General features: G+C 41.6%; 1 protein-coding gene across 2 annotated transcripts in view; it reads left to right on the forward strand.

Annotated features, from left to right (window-relative positions):
* The window catches only part of Mamld1 (mastermind like domain containing 1), a 107,886-nt gene that overhangs the window by 41,892 nt on the left and 46,370 nt on the right, over positions 1–19,624 (forward strand). For both annotated transcript variants that reach the window (XM_071606432.1, XM_027954522.2), the window contains exon 2: positions 15,152–15,310. In XM_071606432.1, coding sequence (XP_071462533.1) covers positions 15,215–15,310 — 96 coding nt within the window. In that variant the 5' untranslated portion in view covers positions 15,152–15,214. The remainder of the gene's footprint in view (positions 1–15,151; positions 15,311–19,624) is intronic.

Consider the following 19,624-nt stretch of genomic DNA (forward strand, 5'->3'; position numbering starts at 1 on the left):
TTCAGACGGCTCCTGTCAAAATGTACCTGTTTTCCAAAATGTCTTTTTAAATATAAGTTTCACATGTTTTTTGCAGGGTGTGGTTTACAATGAACATTTTAAGCTAGAGAAATTGGCTCCTATAATGGAGGTAGAAATGGTGCGTGCAGAGTCTCCCAAAGTTCACCTTTTGACTCCTGGGCCAGCTCCTGTCACTCTCCTAGTAGGATATCTGATGCAAGTTCACATCTTTTTACGTGTGTTTTGCTCTCAGACACCCAACTGTATTTGCACTGAAGCAAGTATTTTGTGTGTTTGTGTGTGGTGTACTACAGATTAGAACCCAGGGCTTGTGCATGTGAGGCAAGCACTCTAACAACTGAGCTGTATCCCTAGCCCTGAAGTAAGTATTATTTCAATGTTGGCACTCTTTCCAGAGTCATGCACTACAAGGGGGGAATTCCTGTACCCACTCTTTCTTTTATCACTGTGTTCCTGTCACATGCCAGGCCTTCTTCTAGGAATGGGGCATTCAGCATAGGGCTCTTATTGTAGTCAGGAGAGACAGAACAGAAAAACAATCCACATTGCTTTGTGGACAAAATTGCATTCCAAACAGTAGCTGTGGTCACGGGGCCAAGATACCTGCTCCCAGGACTCAAATGGAGGCCCTGGGGAAGAGGGTGCCACCAGCCACTATTTGGTGGGGTTTACCATGTACTAGCAACTGTTCTACGAACATTAGAGATATCATACCTTTGATTGTCACCACAGCCCAATGAGGCAGATTCTGTTAGTAGCATCTCTCTTTCACAGTTGAGGAAACAGAAAAGGAGAGAGGTTGAGTTACTTTGTCCAACGCCATACAGCTAATCAGTAGCAAAGCTAAGATTTGAATTCAGACTACTGGGTGTCAGATTCCATGATTGGTGGCTACACTGCCTCACAGGATGGTGTAGTCTGAATCTTCTCCTGCAAGCAACATGTCAAGTTCAAGAAAAGTCCAAGAGTCAGGACAGGGCCCTCTGTTCTAAAAGTGAGGAGTACCTTCACCCTGGAAAAAAGTCAGAGATAGCAATGTGCTAGCTGGGTATGACTTGGCCTGAGCAGTGCCCCATCACCCTCCTCAAAGTTCCTTCCTCTGGGGTAGAACCCTGAGCTCATTTGTTTCAAAGAGGTTTTGAGGCTCTAAGGAGCTGGCTGTAAATCATATCTGCCCCTGCCCCTTGCAGTGTTATCAGCACTGATAACTCTGACCCCAATTCTTGGGTCTGAGCTGGGACAACATCAGGTTTACAGAAAATGATGAATTGTTGCCTTGCTGGGTAAGTGCTTTGCTACCACTGCCTGTGCCTAGGAGCCATCTTGGCAGTTGCAAAGCCATTTTAGCCTTTGGTATGCATGGTGTCTCTTGGATTTGGCCTCTGAAGTAGTAGGAGGAGCTCTGGCTGAGCCTTGGGTTGAGGAGAGGACATATGTATGAGGTAGAGCAGAGGTTGTTTAGATGCTGTCTGTCATACCTCTGGGATGCTGTCACCACACCCAGCACTGCCCCAATCTCAACATTGCCTCACAAATGTTCCCAGTGGGCCCCTTTGCTGTAGACTTTTTTTTTTTTTTTGTACTGGGGATTGAATTCAGGGGCACTTAACCACTGAGCCACATCCCAGCCCTTTTTGTATTTTATTTAGAGACAGGGTCTCACTGAGTTGCTTAGTGCTTTGCTAAAGTGCTGAGGCTGGCTTTGAACTCGTGATCCTGCTGCCTCAGCTTCTGGAGCTGCTGGGATTACAGGCATGTGCCACCACACCCAGCCCGCAGACCTTTTTCTCTGGCCTATTCCCTTCTTTCCCAGGTATCAGCAAGCTACTTGTTGAGAGCTGTGGAGCAGAAACTGAACTTATTGACAGGAAAAGCAGGCAGGCTGCCAGTGAATTGCAACCACCTTGTTTAACTGGCCCATTGGTTTTGCAAATCACTTTATTTTTAGTCAAATTTAGGGAATAAAAATTCAGTAATTAAAACCATATGATCTAGAACCATATTAGAAGTCGAGGATTTAAAAGTGCTACACAAAATGTTCTGAAAGTAAAATGGTATAGTGTGATTATACGGATTTTCATAGAAGGAATCAGACACTGATTAGGAAAAAGCCTAGTGTCAGCATATGGAGTCTGATTGATACTTTTAGTTAAAATCAATGTGTGGAGCCTTGAAACTCATGGCCTGACAACAAAAGTCATCAAAATAACCATGAGTGTAAGAGGGAATGATTTCTGTTTTCTCCACTAACCCATTATTAACTGTGGGTCAAGTGAGCTTTCCCCAATCCTCCTTGCACTGTGCCCTCACCCAGCACCCGTCACCTTCCTGACATCTCCTAACCCTCAGCCAGCCATACAGATGTTGCAATCTACTTCTTCATTTCCATTGGCTGCTTCCCTCTTGCGTCCTTTAAGATGGGTTCCCATCCTTGGCCACCTCCCTGCCTGTCCATAACCTTTTGTATTCCTCTGGCCTGTTCTTCCACTGCTCCAGCTGTACATCTTGTTGCCATCTCAAGCTTAGACCCATGGACTCCACATGGACTGATGAACTTTGTCTCAAGCCTTTATAGTGTTGTGACAACTTCCCCAACTAATTTGATTCCATAGCCAACTTTCATTCTCTCTTGCTTGTTCTTTCTCTCAGATAGACTTATGAGTTTGTTTGTAAGGTAAGAAGAATACTTTTATATTCCACTCACAACACTCCTCTAACTACCTGACTCATCACAAACCTGACTTTGAAACGTCTGAGGTGTTCACTTGCCAGTACTACTTACACAGGAATATTTCTAGTTCCTGTGGATGATCAAATTACCTCTCCAACCTACTCAAGGACTTTTGAGAAATCATGTGAGATGTCTTTTGGTTCACTGACTACTCATTTGGAACCCTTGACTTGTCCTCCATGGTATTTCTTGAATTCCTCCCCCCTGTATAAGCATCATATGAGTGTTTCTCTGGAATGGTCTTTAACCTGAAAGTGATAGAAGATTCTAATGGGTGAAGTGATTGTGAGAGGGCTATCTGGTCACTGCAGACAGTGAATGACAGACCATGGCATTGAGGAAGAAAGAGAGCACCTACTGGGAACCTTCAGTGCAGATCATGAAGAATTCACACAGAACTGCAAAACCAAACCGTAGACCACCAAGTGGGCAGGCACTTCCACATTTCCACAAAGGAATTTCTTAAACTGAATATCTTGTGTACCTATGGTTTGCTTGATGTGGCTCCAGGAAAAAGGAATAGTGAGTGAGGGCTTACAAGAGGAAGCCAGTTAAAAATGAGTCTAAAGCCAAAGCTGGAGCAAAAGGAGTGGGGAATCCCTCAGAGCCAGTGGAGGCTCATTCAGAGTAGCTCGCTCTGTTAGAATGGCTTCCTTTTTCATTGGAAAAGTTAGCTAGGCAGGTAGATCAGAGCAAAGCAGGAAGGCATCTTTGGACCTCAGCAAAGCATTTGGCAGCATCTGTCATGAAATCCTCATTTACAGCTCAGTTATGTGGTTGTGTAACCAATTAAAGGACTGAATCCAAAGGTCATGGATAATGGTTTAATGTCTTCCCTTAGAGAAGTTAAGAGGCAAGTACTGGGGCTCCCTCCTGCTTTCCTTTTTCCCAGTGATCTAAATGAAGATTGAGAAATTGCTCTAACCAGATTTGCTTATGACATAGTGCCAGAAAATGAGGAATTCTCTCTAGCATGAAATTGAGATCCAAAGAGATCTTGATGAGCTCAAGACTGAATTTAACAAGGCAAATGTTACATTTGGTTCCTGGACCCATCTGCCCAACTGTAGCATGGAAAAATGGTAGACTGAGAACAAACTAGGGAATGTTGGTTGATATCCATCTCAGTGTAACTTAGTAGTGAGCTGGGCCTGCCAGTGAGAGCACCATCATCTCAGGTTCCACTACAAGCCATGGCCTGTTTGGCGGGAAGGTTGAGGTGCTCCTTTTGCCACCCATGAAGCATGGTGCCTAGTTTTCACATCAGTCATATGACAAATGGGGTCTCCAGGTAAGAAAAAAACTGAAGTGATGAGGAGGCTCATAATTAAAGGCATGCAGCCAGTGACCTCCCTGAGCTGGGGCTTGAACCCAAGGTTCCAGATGCCAACTTTAGGGATTTTTAGTGAATGTTGGTGCAAAACCATGTAGGCAGCATGTCTGCTGCATATCAAAACCCAAGCTTTGGATTCATTTCATTTTGATTCTTCTGAGTATGTTGAAAAATGGTTTGAGTATTGAAAAATGTTTTAACAGAAAGCAGAGACCCTTTTGGCCTTTCTGATATGTGGGGCCCACCTTCTAACTTCCACCACCTGAAAGCAACTCAGCATAAATACTGTCTCATTAGGCCATTTATTCAATGAGTATGAAATGAATTTCATAAACCACCAGGGGTTTCTTAACCACTTTAAAAGATAAGCATTATTAAAACAATGTCTTTTTTTATGCATCGAAGTTCCATAGCTAACAGGATTTTACTGTACCTTACTTTGCCACAATACAGAATGGAAAGTTTGTCTCTTTTCCTTATGCCTTATCTATAACACTCTCATATTTGCTTTGTATAAGAAAAAAAGAGAAAAGATAAGTACTGGAACCAGTATGACATAGGCAGCTTTGTTGGGTGAATGAAATTTGCAAAGCCTTCGTACAAATGTGTTTATTTGGGGTGTTTTTGAATTCATAATCAACTATGCCCACGGCCAAGAAATGATAATAGATGACATTCCATTAAAAAGCCATCAGTCTGTAGGTGCGAAATGTGTCAAAATAACATGCCTTTCAAGATCTAGCTATTTGAATCCTTCCACCCCAGAAATTTGTTTATATTCGACCCAAAAGTAAAGTTAAGTATTTATTCTTGAAGGAATTAGAGCAAGAACGATTCTTGGAGTGGTAGAAGTGGTAGTGGTTTGGATCTAGAAGAAATTAAGTCCAGAAGTAAACATGATGGGCAAAATCAAGCTCAGGATAAGCTAGACCTACAGGCTTTCTGATTGACTTAGGATGTCTCCTCAGATGCACCAACCTGACTAGGGGCCACTGAGCAGGATGGAATACCTTGAAGCACACTGCACATGTGGCCTCCTTGGTTCTAATCACCAGTCAATGGCATGTTCTCCTTCTGACTCAGGGAAGAGAGTTTTGAACAAGAAAATATGTCTTGTGGGCTGGGGCCATGGCTCAGTGGTAGAGTGCTTGCCTAGCACTGGGTTTGATCCTCAGCACCACATAAAAATAAAAAAAATAAAATAAAAATATTGTGCCCACCTATAACTAGAAAAATAAATATTTATAAAAAGAAAAGAAAAAGTATCTTGTTTGGTATTAGCATCTGGCTTATGGGAGGGAATAGATTGAAGCTGTAGGTCAAGTGACTTGCATCTACAGTCTCCTTGGGACTTAGCAGATTCTCTTTTGCTCATTTAGAGCACAGGGTTAGAACTTCATGCTTGATAAATAGATGAACTCAGCAGGCAATAGGAATAGAAAGATTTATATACTTCTAACTGGGAAATCAGCTCTTGCTATCAACAAAGGTAGCCTAGTGAAAGTCTTCATGTCAGTTTTCCCTTGCAAGCCCTTTAAGAAGCCCAAAGCTGTCTGTGTGTAAAACATTGGTTTTGCCTATTTATCACGTCATGTCGCTGAATGGCTCCCTATAAACTCACACTTACTTTCAGCACCTGCTTACATGCATTTTGGTGACTGTTCTCAAAGGGAAGTGTCTGGGAACCATTTCTGAAATACACAGCAATTTTCCCACTTTCTTTGGAAACCAGAGTTGTTGTTGCCAACTTGCCATGGATAAATATCTTGAAAGTTAGATTGTTTCCTTCAAGCTGATGGTAGCTGCCTTGACTGTTTTCTTTCATTTGGGAAATAATATCTAAAATATTTGCAGAGCAGTATTTCCAAAAGTGGAGAGAAATTATTTCATCATGTTAAGTACTGAAAGCACATTTTCCTGTCATTAGATGGGGACCACCTCCTCATAATGCTCACAATGCCAGTGAAAATGGCCCACATCTCTTTCTCTCTTAGTTGTGGCTTTGTTTTTTCCCACTTTGTTTTTAGAATACTTTGGGTTCTGAGGTTAATGAATAATTCTTGAGCATTGTCCTAGTTAACGATGCAGGGCTGTGATCCCCTGAGATTGCTTTACTTAGAATTGGGGAGTGGTGTCATTTGTGTTGGGTTTGATGTGGAAAGAGGGGACCTCAAACTCCACCTAGCCCCACTAGGAATCTGGAGCCAATCTAGGTTCTTTCCAGCAGCCAGTGAAAGGAAGCACGCTGGCTGGGGAATCATAATAGGTAGATGACTGTAGAGGAAAGCTAGTCACCAATGTGGAGATTGTGCCAGCTGGCTAGCCTTGTAGGGTCCTTCAGGCCAAGCTCTTTAGTATATTGAGAGAAAGTGAAACTCAGAGAGATGAAGCAACTTGCTTGTGAGCCTTGGCAGGAGAAGTTGAAACCTCAATGTGCCGGCACATCTTTGAGGAGAGGCAGGCAGTGGGCAGCCTGAGAGGCTGCCTTGCAGATTTATTAGGCTTCTTCTGCCCAGTGCTTTCAGAATGTGGACCCAAGGAAACATTGCATCAAGGGTCTGTATTCAAGTCCAGCCTTCTGGGTTCATGCCCTGCCTTAGAATTTATTGAATATAACTCTAAAGTCAGCTCCCATCATCCATTGCTATTATGTGCTCCTGGGCCTCTGCCTCAGTTTCCCTATATGTACCAAAGGGGGTTAGGCCCTACAATCTCTAGTTTTCTCTTTCAATATTAACATTCAAGGACCTTAACTGAGCTTTACTGTGGAAGAGGGGGAGAACAAAAAGTGGATACCCTCGCCCAACACCTCTCATGCACACAGCACCCCTCTGTCCAAGTGGCTTTCAGATTCAAGTCTCACTTTATCTTCACATATACCATGTGAGGGGAGAGAGCAAGGGAATCAGCCTTATATAGCAAATGAGTAACATGAGGCTCAAAGGGGTCAAGCAATTTTTGGATGGAAGTTGACCCCATGTCTCTTGACTCCCAGCCCCATATTCAGCCTGCTATTGCTTCTAGACCATCAGCTAAAAACACTTCGCAAAGCTGCACTTGCCTGCCTCCACCTGCTGTTATGACTGGCATCTGGGCCCAAGTGTAGCATGTTTACAAACTGTTTCTACACTGAGGTGATTGCTAGCTGAAATTGCTACAAAACCAAACAGTTTCCAACATTTTTCTCCCTCCTTGCTCAGCATTCTTTTTTACTCCTGTATGACAAGTCTAGATTTTTAAAAATCATATCCAGGATAGGGGGAGTCATTGTGGCCTTTGGGGCCATGGCTGAGCAGTGGGTAGGGACAGGAAAGAATAGCCCAGCTACTGTTCCTGCTTCTTTTGCTGGTCAACTATAGAAATTACTGAGGACCTATTGAGCAGCAAGCCCAGTTTGATGGACAAATAGTAGGGCCAGATACCTACTGAAACTGAAAGTTAAAAGAGGAGCCCTTTCCCCCAGGGTCTCTAGTATTTAGTGCTTTCTAGGAGTGGAGGCAGGGAGGAGAGAGAGGATGTGTATGTCTGTATTTACGTATACCTATTTATGAGCAGGATGATCCACTACTGGAATAGTTCCCCAGCACCTTGTAACAGCCCCAACTTTGATAATCAGCTACAGAAAAGTTTAGAGAAATTAAGCTTGCTGACATTTATCACATGGGAAACTAGTGCATCGTTAGCCTGGCCTTCCAGTTTGGATTGCCACTTCAAATCCAAGGTCTCTTTAAATCCTAAAAGTGTCTGATGTTTATGACACAGAAAAGATGATGCTAAACAAGGCCAATAATTGGTTTCTTTTTTAAGAAATGAGATCTCAAAAATTCTCAGCTTCAGTGGAGCATGATGACCAGTGTTGTCATCATTGCTCTAAGATGATCTTGGTCTGCCTTCATTTCATGGAGTTCCCAAGTTCAAAAAAGTCTCCAAATCCATAATGGATGGCTAATACATGTTGTTCCACTTTAGAGTCAAATAAGTTTTCTAGCCAGCTTGTTGGTTTAGATAGTTGCTTCTTTGAAGCAGCATTCTGTCATCTGAAACCACTGTGTGGGAACATGCAGCACTTCTATTTGCCAGGAAGTACTGATCTTGAGCTGAGCTGATTTGTCACAGAGTGCCAGTTAATACCCAGATGTGTGTGCGGGTGTATCATTTGTAACCTCAACAGCATGAAGAAATTCTGAAACCCAAGGTGTATAGATTGGAGATTTCTAGGGAGCAGCAGCAGCATTGCCAAAAGTAGGATCAACTAGAGAGCCTAAGATAGTTGAAGTCGTTTGGAGAGCATGTGGGTCACTGGGGAAGGTTTCCAGCACTGCTGTGTCAGTAGCAAAACAGAGAAAGGGCATGTTGATGTTCCATTTTGAAAGGAGATAATCTTGCTTAATGTGGAGGATATAAACATTGTTTGCCTCCTGAAACTTAAAAAAGATTGCTTCATTGTTTCTCTACAAGGAACATCCTTCTGAAATCCTGAATTACAGTAAGAAGTCATAACAATTTGTTGATAACAACTTTTTAGAACATAATTTACATATCATAAATCCACCTATTGAAAATGTACCATCCAATATGTTTTCATGTATTCACAGAGTTGTACAGCCATCATCATAATTAATTCTATAACATTTTATCGCCCTCAAAAGAAACACTGTATCCATGAGTAGTCAGTATTTATTCTCCCTGCCTCCCCTAGTCCTAAGCAAGCACTAAGCTACTTTTAGTCCCTGAGGATTTATGTATTCTGGATGTTTTAATAAATGGAATCATAATATGTGTTGCTTTGTGGCTGACTTCTATCACTGAGCACAATGTTTGCAACATTCATCCGTATAGTGGCATGTGTCGGTACTTCTTTCCTTTCTAAGGCTGAATGATATTCCATTATAGGAGTAGAACACATTTTGTTTATCCATTCATTCATTGATAGACATTTGGTTTGCTTCCATTTTGGGTCACTATGACTATTGCTTCTTTGAAAATTCATGTGTAAGTTTTTGTGTATATTCATGTTTTCAATTCTCTTAAGAATATACCCAGGAGTGGAATTGCTATTTTTCATAACAGCTGTACTTACTGTTTTACATTCCCCCCAGTGAGAGGGTTCTAATTTCTCTACATCACTTGGTGCTTTTTAAAGTCAATTTTTCAAAACAAAAGTGATATTTTAGAATATTGATATATTTATTAGCATAAGACTATAATTATATGCCTTGCAGCTGTTACATTGTGTCAACAGTCCTTCCAAATGCACAGAAATATTGAACAATGTATTATGTATTGCTAAACTCCATGCTGGGTGACTATCAGTTTTTGGTGAAGCCCTTTACCCATGCTTGTATCTACCCCATAGACTCATTCAGCAGATAGTTCCTAAGACCCTACTGGGGGCTCTGAATACTCTGTGGGCCTACCATCACAGAAAAGACATCTCCCTTCCCTCACATAGTAGATAGTCTAGAAGTAGGGCCAAATACTAAATACATATCTCCTGCCAAGTCAAAGGGTGCACAGAGGGAGCATGTGTACAATAGGCTCTTCCTATTCATCTTATAGCTTATTAAAGAACCAGTGAGATGCTGTATGTAAACAGCTAAGCCTAATGTCTCTCATAGCGAGTGCTCAAAGGTAGGTGTTACATTTCTGTACAAAAGTTTGCATATTACACATGAGGAAATCAAGTCTCAAAGTTTAAGCAGCTCCGTAACTCATGACTAAGAAGCTCACCTTCCTGCCTCAGGCTCTCCTTCCTCCTTGGGCTCCAAAGCCCCAGCTATACTGCCATCCAGAAGTCTGACCTTCTTAACCTTTGACCTGCCTGTCTCCAGCCTGTACTCTTCCGCCCTTCCCAGGTTCAGTTCCCTGGCCCAAGGTAACCTATTTGATCCATACCCTAGCATAATACCAGGAGTGTTCACAGCAGATAGTAGTTAGTAACAGTTAATCCCTTGTAGAGCAGGGTGATCTGCTGTAATTAGATTCCAAAGTGGTCATGACTGTGACAATGGGTTAATGAGTCTATTAATATTCCTGCAGCTTTCTCTGCCTATCAGCAGTCTATACCTCCTCCTGCCATCCAGGCTGGAAATCTGGAGGATAGGAATATCCTCATCCTGCTGGTCTGTGTGCATCCAGCCATCAAACCCTACAAATCTTCCTTCCCTCACTTCCCAGCTCTGGGCCCAGCCAGTACCCAAACATGTTGACTGTGGTAGTGAGGAAATAGGCTGCTACTTCTGGCCAGAGAATTGGGCCTTTGTTCAGAAAGCTCTGGCCACTACCCCCCACCTGTTCTCTTTGCATTGGTTCTGGGGGCCACAAAGGGGCAGGACATGAAATCAATAGACTTGAGTCTTTAAAAGCCAAGGCGGCATTTTTTTTTTTTTTTTTGGCCTTTTTTCTTTAGAGCTGAATAGGCAGTTTGTTTGATGTTGATAGGTTTTGTGTTGCCAGCCCTGAAATGAGATCTGGTGCTCCATCCCCCACAGACAGGAGATGCTGGGCCTGCCTGGGCCAGGGAGTTCATGATGGCCTCTGCAGTATATCTGTGGTCTTGTTTTTCCTTCTTCATTTGGGTATGCTGTATATTATGTGCCATTTTGTCTTCATTTTGGTGTTTCTAGATCATAATATTGGAGTCAGTTCACAGCTGAGGTCTCATGTTTGGCTCCTGAAATAGGGAACATTTGGGTGGGACAATTTTAGAAAATAAAAAAGGTGGGTACAAAATGTGTATAAATTGCTTGAAGAAAGAATGCTATGTAGAAAATGTCCCAGAAGTACAAAGAAGAATCAGTGATCTCCCTGGATATGAATCCTGAACTCTTTTTCTTTTTTTTTTAATAGCAGTTAGGTCCTCATTGGGAAATGATGATATTCAGAGGAAGTTGCAAACATAGTTCAAAGAACCCTGTACTCTTCACCCAGTTTCCCCCAAAGTGACATCTTAGATAATGACTTTCATGTCTCTGGATAAACATCCAGCAGTGCAGTTGCTGGTAGCTACATTTTTTATTTTTTAAGAAACTGCTCAGCTGTTTTTCACAATGGCTGTACAGTTGTACATTTCCTCCAGCAATGGATGAGTGATCCAGTTTCTCCACATCCTCACCAGCATTTCACGTTGTCACTTTTTTGTGGGGAGGGGTACTGGGGATTGAACTCAGGGGCACTCGACCACTGAGCCACATACCCAGCTCTATTTTGTATTTTATTTAGAGACAGGATCTCACTGAGTTGCTTAGCGTCTTGCTGCTGCTGAGGCTGGCTTTGAACTCGCAATCCTCCTGCCTCAGCCTCCCAAGTCTCTGGGATTACAGGCATGCACCACCGCACCTGGCACTATTTTTTTTATAAAGACAAAATTTGTATAACAATTAAGTGACATTGAGAACATCCACAATATTGTGGAATCATATCTACTTCCTAGATATTTGCATCACCACAAAATAAAACACCATACCAATTTTTAAACAATTAGTTCTCCTATGTCTCTTCCACTTAGCCCCTGGCAACCACCAATCTGCTTTTCATCTTTTTGAATTTACCTCTTCTACACATTTCATATAAAAAATACAATATGTAACCTTTTATAACTGACTTCTTTCATTTGGCATGTTTTCAAGTTTCATCCATGTTGTAGCATATATCAATACTTCATTCCTTTTTTTTGGTACCAAGGATTGAACCCAGGGACGCTTCACCAAGCCACACCCCCAGCCCTTTTAATTAATTACTTAATTGATTTTTTTTAATTTATAAATTTATATTTAGAGACAAGTTGCTGAGGGCCTCGCTAAGTTGCTGATGCTGGCTTTGAACTTGATCCTCTTGCCTCACCCTCTCAAGCTGCTGGGATTACAGAGGTGCACCACTGTGCCCAGCAACACTTCATTCCCTTTTATAACTGACTAATATTCCACTTTATGGATATTCCAAAATGTTGTTTATCCATTTATCCCCTGATGAAAATTTAGATTGTTTTCACTTTTGATTTTTGTGACTACTACTGCTATGAACATCTGCTTTGAAGTATTTGTTTGAATGCTCATTTGCAATTATTTGGCATATATGTCTAGGAGTGCAATTATGAAATCAAATGGTAATTCTTCAACTTTCTGAGAGACCACCAAACTGTTTTTCACAACAGCAGCAATATTTTGCATTTCTGCCAGCAATGTGGTATTTTTTTATCCCAGTGAGTGCAAAGTGATATCAGGATATTCCAATTTTTTGATATCAGATAATTTGGATAGTTTGTGCTTTTAGAATAATTAATTCATTCCATTTAAATTTCCAAATTTTTGTGAAGAGTTTTTCATAGCATCCTCTTATCCATTTTGTACCTGCAGGTTTTGTGGTAACATTCACTTAGTCATTCAAGATATTGGCCATTTGTATTTGTCTTTTTTTCATTGTCAGATTACTAGTTTGTCAATTTTATTAATTTTGTCTTGCTCTTTTCCCATTGGGTTTCTCTCTATTGTATTTCTGTTTTAAATATTATTTATTTTGCTTCTTTATTAATTCCTTCCTTCTTCTTGCTTTTGGATTTATTTTGGTCTTCTTTTGTTAGTGCTTTAAATGAGAGTTTAGATTACTGATTTTAAACTTTTCCTCATGTGTAATGTAAGCATGTTATAAATTTCTCTCTTAGCATGCATTTACCTATGCTCTACAAGTTTTGATATATTGTTTTAAGTGGATTTCTTTGCATTTATACTTTGGGGGGTTCACTCAGCTTCTTGAATTTCCACATTTATGTCTTTTGCCAAATTTGGGGGAGTTTTCAGTCATTAATTCTTTAAGTACTTTTTCACTCCTATTCTGTGTCCCTCCTCTCCTTTTGGAATTTTAGTGGCATGATTGTGAGATCTTTTGTTTATAACCCAGATATCATCAAGTCTCTGTTCACTTTTTTTCTGGCCTGTTTTCTCTCTGTCATTCAGATTGGGTAATTTCTGTTGTTTCATCTTAACTTTTTCTCCTCTTGTCCTTTCTGTGTTCCTTTTTATCCCATGCATCAAGTTTCAGATATTGTGTTTTTCAGTTCTAAAAATTCTATTTGGTTCATATGTGTATGTGTGTGTGTGTATGTGTGTGTAATTTTTTTGTTGAGACATTCTCTATTTTGTGTTTAAAGCATGGGTGTAATTGTTGGTTAAAGCTTTTAAATGATTAGTGTTTTAAAATCCTTGTCAGATAATTCTAACATCTGTGTGTCATCTTGGTGACACATCTGTTGATAATATTTTTCTTTCCATTTTAAATCTTTCTGTTTCTTGGTATGACAAGTGTTTTTCTCTTGAAATCAAGACATTTGGGGATGTTATGTTATAAAAGTGGATCTTATTTCAATCTTCTGTTGTACCTGACTTCTTCTGATACTGCCTCTGGCAGGGAAAGAGGGGCACCATCTTATTTTTGCCAGGTGGATATAGAAGTATGGGTTCTCCCATTTAACCTTTGTTAATGTCAGAAAGGGTAGGGCTCCTCATTTCAACCAGGCAAGGATGAAAATTCTGGGTCACCACTGGGCATCTACTGATAACCACCCTAGCAGAGATGTGGAGAAGTGCCTCATTACTGCCAAGTTGAGGTAGAGTCTAGAATCCCTGATTGGTCTTTGCTGATGGGATGGAATGGGACTGCAGTGTTTTCTCCGGTGTTCAGCTGAACTAGAACAGTTTTATCTAAAAAATTTCTTTCTTGCTAAGTTACCCCTTTCCTGGTTCTCTGGTTAGAAAGAGCAGACATTTTTGTCTGTGCCTACTGGCATTCTGAGTTGCTGGTTTCTTTTTTTTAATATTTATTTTTTAGTTGTAGTTGGACACAATACCTTTATTTCACTTATTTATTTTTATATGGTGCTGAGGATTGAAACTAGGGTCCCGCACATACGAGGTGAGCACCCTACTGCTGAGCCACAACCACAGCCCAATACGTTTATTTTATTTATTTATTTTTATGTGGTACTGAGGATCGAACCCAGGGCCTCACACACACTAGGCAAGCACTCTACTGCCGAGCCACAACCGCAGCCCTGGTTTCTTTAGTAATAAGTCTGGAATATATGAGGCAAAAGAAAACCCAAGGAACTCCTCAAATTCCAAGGTTCCTTTCCACTCTGCCTTCTTTCTACCTTTAAGACTCTTTATTTGTTTGATATAAAAGGTCAAGAAATTTTAATTATACTCAATGGGAGAATGGGAAAAAAGCACTCTTTCTAGAGATAGAAGTTCAGACTTTAGAGCCTCATAATATATTGCTAAGAAGATCTATGTTAAAACAGGCTGCTCTTGTATAAGAATGTCTTAGCAGAGCTCTTATCGCATGTCCACCTTGTGGAAAACAAAAAAAGGACATCTTTACCTGGGTTTGTATGTCTGCTCCTCCATCACAGAGCACATACATTGGAATAGCCATAGTCACAGTCTGCTCAGTTTGTTTCCTGTAAACCAGTTCACTAGAGTTTCTTGAGCTCCTTTCAGCACCCATTGCTTCCTTCTAGTGTCACTTTGTGCTTTGAACTATTGGTCAGAACACTTGATTAGGCGCTAGCAGGGCCATGTTGGTATCTGCTCCTCTATGGGTCCTAATACTTACTCTCACAGAGCTGAAGGAGCCCTAAGCCATCACTTGATCCAACTACCATATTCTTCATACAAAGGAACTGTGTCCCAGACCATGGAAGAGTCTTCCCTGTGTCCCATTGCATACCACTCAAAAGCAATGAGAGACCTACAGCCCACATTCCTCATCTGTGTGCCTGGTGTTATTTAGTAATATCAGGCTGCTCCTCCACCCACCCCCTGTTCTCCAATAAACCTTGCTCTGCCCCATGACCAGAGACTGCCACTTCATCCCTCCAACTGCCTCACAGAAGTACCCTTCATCACTGGGGGTGGGGGTGCTCAACAAGGGTTCTGGGGTGGAGAGAGAGACGGAAAAAGGAATGTGGCTGACTCCACACAAACCTGTCCTCAGAGTGTAAGTCTGTGATTCACGGGGTCAATGGTCTCATCTTCATATCTGAAAGACAGTGTACTTTTTGTCTCCCTAAGCCCTGTGTCTAGGTCGTTTGGGAAGCGCCTTGGAGAGTCAAGAATAAAATTGCAGGTCAAACAATGGATGACTGGAAAAGTCGGCTTGTAATCAAGAGCATGCTTCCCCATTTCGCCATGGTGGGAAATCGCCAGGAGCCCAGAAAGCTCCAGGAATCGGTCAGAAAATGGGCTATGGGGGGAGGGGGTGTTGAATGCTTCTAATCTTAAAGTTGAATATAAGATGTGTTATTGAAATTCTCTATGCAAACTTGATGGCAGGGGTCTAACCCAAATATAATTGAATGTGATGTGAAAAAGATCTAGAAAATGAGCTGTTCCTGCCCCACATGGGTTTGTGAAAGAGCTGGAAATATACTCCAAGGCTCAATCTGGATTCTCACTCCAGTAATTTCTGCACTGAACCCCTTTAATTGAGGAAAGGGTGAAAGGTGAGAGGAAAGAAAATCTTCCTTTTCCTTTGGATAGAAACCAGCCAGAATGGAAAGCACTAGATGTCTTACATTAACTTCCTAATATGACTAAAAGAAAGAAGCTAGTGAGTAGGGAACACAGAGGGGTTCCCTTTCAACTCTGTAGTCCTAGTGTCCTCTTTACAACTTTTTGGACAAATTTTGCTTTCCCCCCTAGGAATCCAGAAATCATCCAAGTGTCTGAAATTTAGCATTTTGATTCTAGTGGTAGTTCTGTGAGTCCAAGACAATGATAGATAGGGCCATGAGAGCCATGGGTTGGTTGAATTTGACAATAAAAGCCTAAAACATCACCAGTCTAGTGAGATTAACTCAGTTAGCAGGAGTCGCTGCAAACACAATGGCTGTTATCTTAGGGTATTGGGCCCAAAAGGAGTGGCTTATTTAATCTCTGAAATTAATAGAGCAGAGAGGAAATGGCTCTTATAGAGCCATGGGTCTGCTTCCTTCCTGTTCATAGAACTAGGAGCCCTAGGCTCTGAGGTAATGCCTTTTCACATAATTAGAGGGCCTGTCTTCTCCAATTCCCAGGGCAATGTACTTTATTTATTTTAGGATACTGATATGTGCCCAGGTGTGTGGGGGGGGAGTGTGTGTGGGGGGGAGGTGATTGAATCGTGCTTCTCCTTTTTTCCCCTCATTGCCAACAATGTTTTGAGAATGTGCTATGAAGTTAAATGTGTACATGTTTACAAAATTGTACTTACTGGAATCCCAGCTCTGGCAGAAATGACAGTCAGATGACAGCTATTACTTGGCCAGCAACCTGTTCCCCAAACTGCCAGCCCCTTGTGAGGTATCTTCTAGAAGGCAATTTTTAACCTCCATCCTAACTAACTGCCCTTTTTATTTCATGCTTTTCTCTTATGGTCAATAACTGAGTATGTAAATGAAGAATCTCTAATAGTGGCCCCAGAGTTCCTGGTCAGTTTTAGTGTGGCTTTAGACCGCCTCTTCATTTCCCACTTGTTTTCATTCACTTGGGCCAAATCGTAGGAGAAAAGGGTAAGTAGGTTGTAGTTGTAGGGGTCTCTCCCACTCCACCAATATTCTTTTAAAAAATGTAACACATAAGTAACTGCTTCAGTCTAAGCAGTGTAGATCACAATGCCCAGGAAGCACTGTACTTAGAATGAGTCCTTGGAGCAGCCAGTGATGCTCTCACTCTGGAGAGGCTATCATTCCTCATGCCATCTCCAGGCTTGGCCTTTCCTGGAAGATAGCCTTTAGTGCCCTTTGTAAGCTTTGCCAAGATTTCACATTCGTTGCTTTAAAGTCACACCTTGGACTTGACCACAATCAGTCCTTCTTCCTCCTCCATGTCACACCTTGTTCTCTGTCCTTGGCTCTGAGTGACCTATTTTGAAAATACCAAACTGTCCTAGAAGACTAAGGATTTGCCCCAGTTAAGGGGATCCAAAAAATATGCCTCAGGACTCAGAAAACAGCTGTCTCAGAAAAGTCATCTTCACAGTTGAAACCACATCTGTCTTCTTGGAAGACATATGGTCTCTAAAGCGGATGACATAGAGAGAGCCTACAGCTTTGGCTGGGCTGGGCAAGTGATGTTTCCATCATTGACCAGCCGGGGCAGCTCTTGGTGAGGTGTGAGAGCAGCTGAATTTTAGTGTTTGGTCAATTTGTGAGACCTCAGGAAGATACCCTCTGCTAACATTGAACTCTACTGCACACACTGAGGATCTCAGGAGCTGGATTCTTAAGAAATGAGGGACAGAGATTGACAGATTAAAAGCAGAATGACCTCTGAGTTCACCAAGAAACCTATTGTCCAAAGAAGTTACTTTAGGGCCTAGAATGTGAGCAGCAGAGGGGAGGCCCTTTGTAGGATCTAGCTGTGCATTTCCAGATGCTTCCATTGTGTGTTGTTTTTCTGATGCTCCATAACATCCAAGGATCTGCACCTTGCATTCACAAAACCATGGATATCTAGAAACACATTGCTTGCACCACTCCCTCTCATCCTGAAAGCAACCTTAACATAGATATCTGCTTCAGGTTTGGCTGAACTAGTTCTCTTGTTCTTTCCTGGGAAACAAACTAACCAAAAATGCACATCTTAAGTCAGTGTCTTGAAATAAAATTCTATCTGTCCCAGAGGAAAGTTCTTTTGAACAGCTCTGGGATTTATGTATAAATAAATTGAGAGCCCCATTGCAGGAATATATGCATCTGATGTGACAGCTATTCTACCCTAATACCAAGTTTCTGGTCTTCCATCTGCTCCTAAAAGCTCCAAAGTTTTTCTGAGAATGAAGTTCAAATGAACTAAGGGCAGGAATACCTGCCATTCACTAGGTGCAAGGTACTTTGCTAAGCAAATATAGATAGTGGGGTACACTATCTCCTGTAATCCTCATGACAACCCTGAGAGGAAGAGACTATTATTCTCTGCAGGGAACTGAGGCTCAGAGAGGTTAAGCAATTTGACAAAGTCACAAACCTAGGAAAGTGGCAGATCTCAGCATCTGCTATCCTCATCACCATACTCTGTGTCTCTTAGATCTAAAGCATGTTGAAAACCACAAAACATTGAGTTAGGTATCAGGCAAAAGTGGTCATCAGTTAACTATAATAGTATTTTTAATATTCTCTCAATATCTTGTGATAACATAATAAAAATTTCACCTTGCAAAAAAAAGTGGTCATCAGAACTCTCAGCAATGCAAACACCTTTTCAGCATCATTTATTCATTCATTCAGTGGCATGATTGATTAATGACTTGTGATGTGGGAAAAACAGGAGTTTTGCCTTTTGAACATTTGGGTGTCTATCCAAGGTTAATAAGGCATCTAGTCTGCAGTTTGTGTGTGGAGTTTTAACAGGAGGCAGAACAGTTGGTCCTTCCCTTTGAAGTTAAGATCTTGATTTTTTCCCCCAAATCTGTAGGTCAATTGATTACTAGTGTGAGAATCTCAAAGTTATTAGATCTGCAAATTGGGAGTCCTCCAGAGTGTGCATACAGTCAGGACTCAGGTTACATGTCCCATGTTAGCTCTATCTGAGTCTATACCTCACTGAAGTTGCAAAGATTCCCTCAGCTGTGAGCAGCTCCTGGACAAAAAGGGGAACTAAGGGCATTACCTGCTTACCTTCTGTAGCTAATTAATGCTACTAAATGACTTGCTCTTTAAGGCCCCTTTGAGATGACATGCCCTGTAGTCCTTCTGAGCTTGCTGACCTGGGCCAGAAGGGACAGGTTATTCTTATCATTCTCCTTTATGGGTGAAGATAATTAAATCTGAAAAATCCAGTGACTCACAGAAGGTAGGTAGCTTCATCTAGGGTTCCCAGTGCAGTGTGCTTCTTACCTATAGACTGACCAGAACCAATTCTCAGCCTGTCTCCTCTCCTCTAAATGAAAGTAGGGCTGAGGCAGAAGAGAGGAGCCACTGGTGTAATGGTATGTAGAGATTTGGATGGCTGCAAAAATACTGGTCCTGTTCTATTTGTCCCTTTTCTTTAGATTGGTGACCTTAGAAATACCTAGTAGGAGGTGCTGTATTCCCCTCTTCCTATAGTGTGTGATCTGGTTCAAGATTTCTGCCCATCTGCCATGGGCACATGGAGTCACATGCTTTTGCTTGCAAATGAGCACTGGACTCAGGAAGCAGATCTCAGACTATATCCTATTAGTGTGACAAGCTCTTTGTGAGACCTTGAACAAATACCCTCCCTAAAATCCAGGAGTTCACAGTCTAGGAGCAAATTATTCAGCCTTCCCTCCTTGGGAACAAAGCTATACTATTCTGAAGTTTGTGGTGCAACCTGGAGGAGAGAATGGTTGAGTGACTCTCTTGTGCAAGGTACTTTGTGTGTATCACCTCATTTACTCCTGTGACACAGGGATTGCTATTTTCATTTCATCAAAGAGGAGACAGAGGTTCAGGTAAAGACAAGGACTTTTCCAGTGTCACACAGATGAAAAGTTGTAAATTCATGTCTCAAACCCAGTTGCCCTGCCTGCCTTCAAATCTCCTC

Source organism: Marmota flaviventris, chromosome X (genome assembly GCF_047511675.1).
Source record: "Marmota flaviventris isolate mMarFla1 chromosome X, mMarFla1.hap1, whole genome shotgun sequence".
NCBI classification, from domain to species: Eukaryota; Metazoa; Chordata; class Mammalia; order Rodentia; family Sciuridae; genus Marmota; species Marmota flaviventris.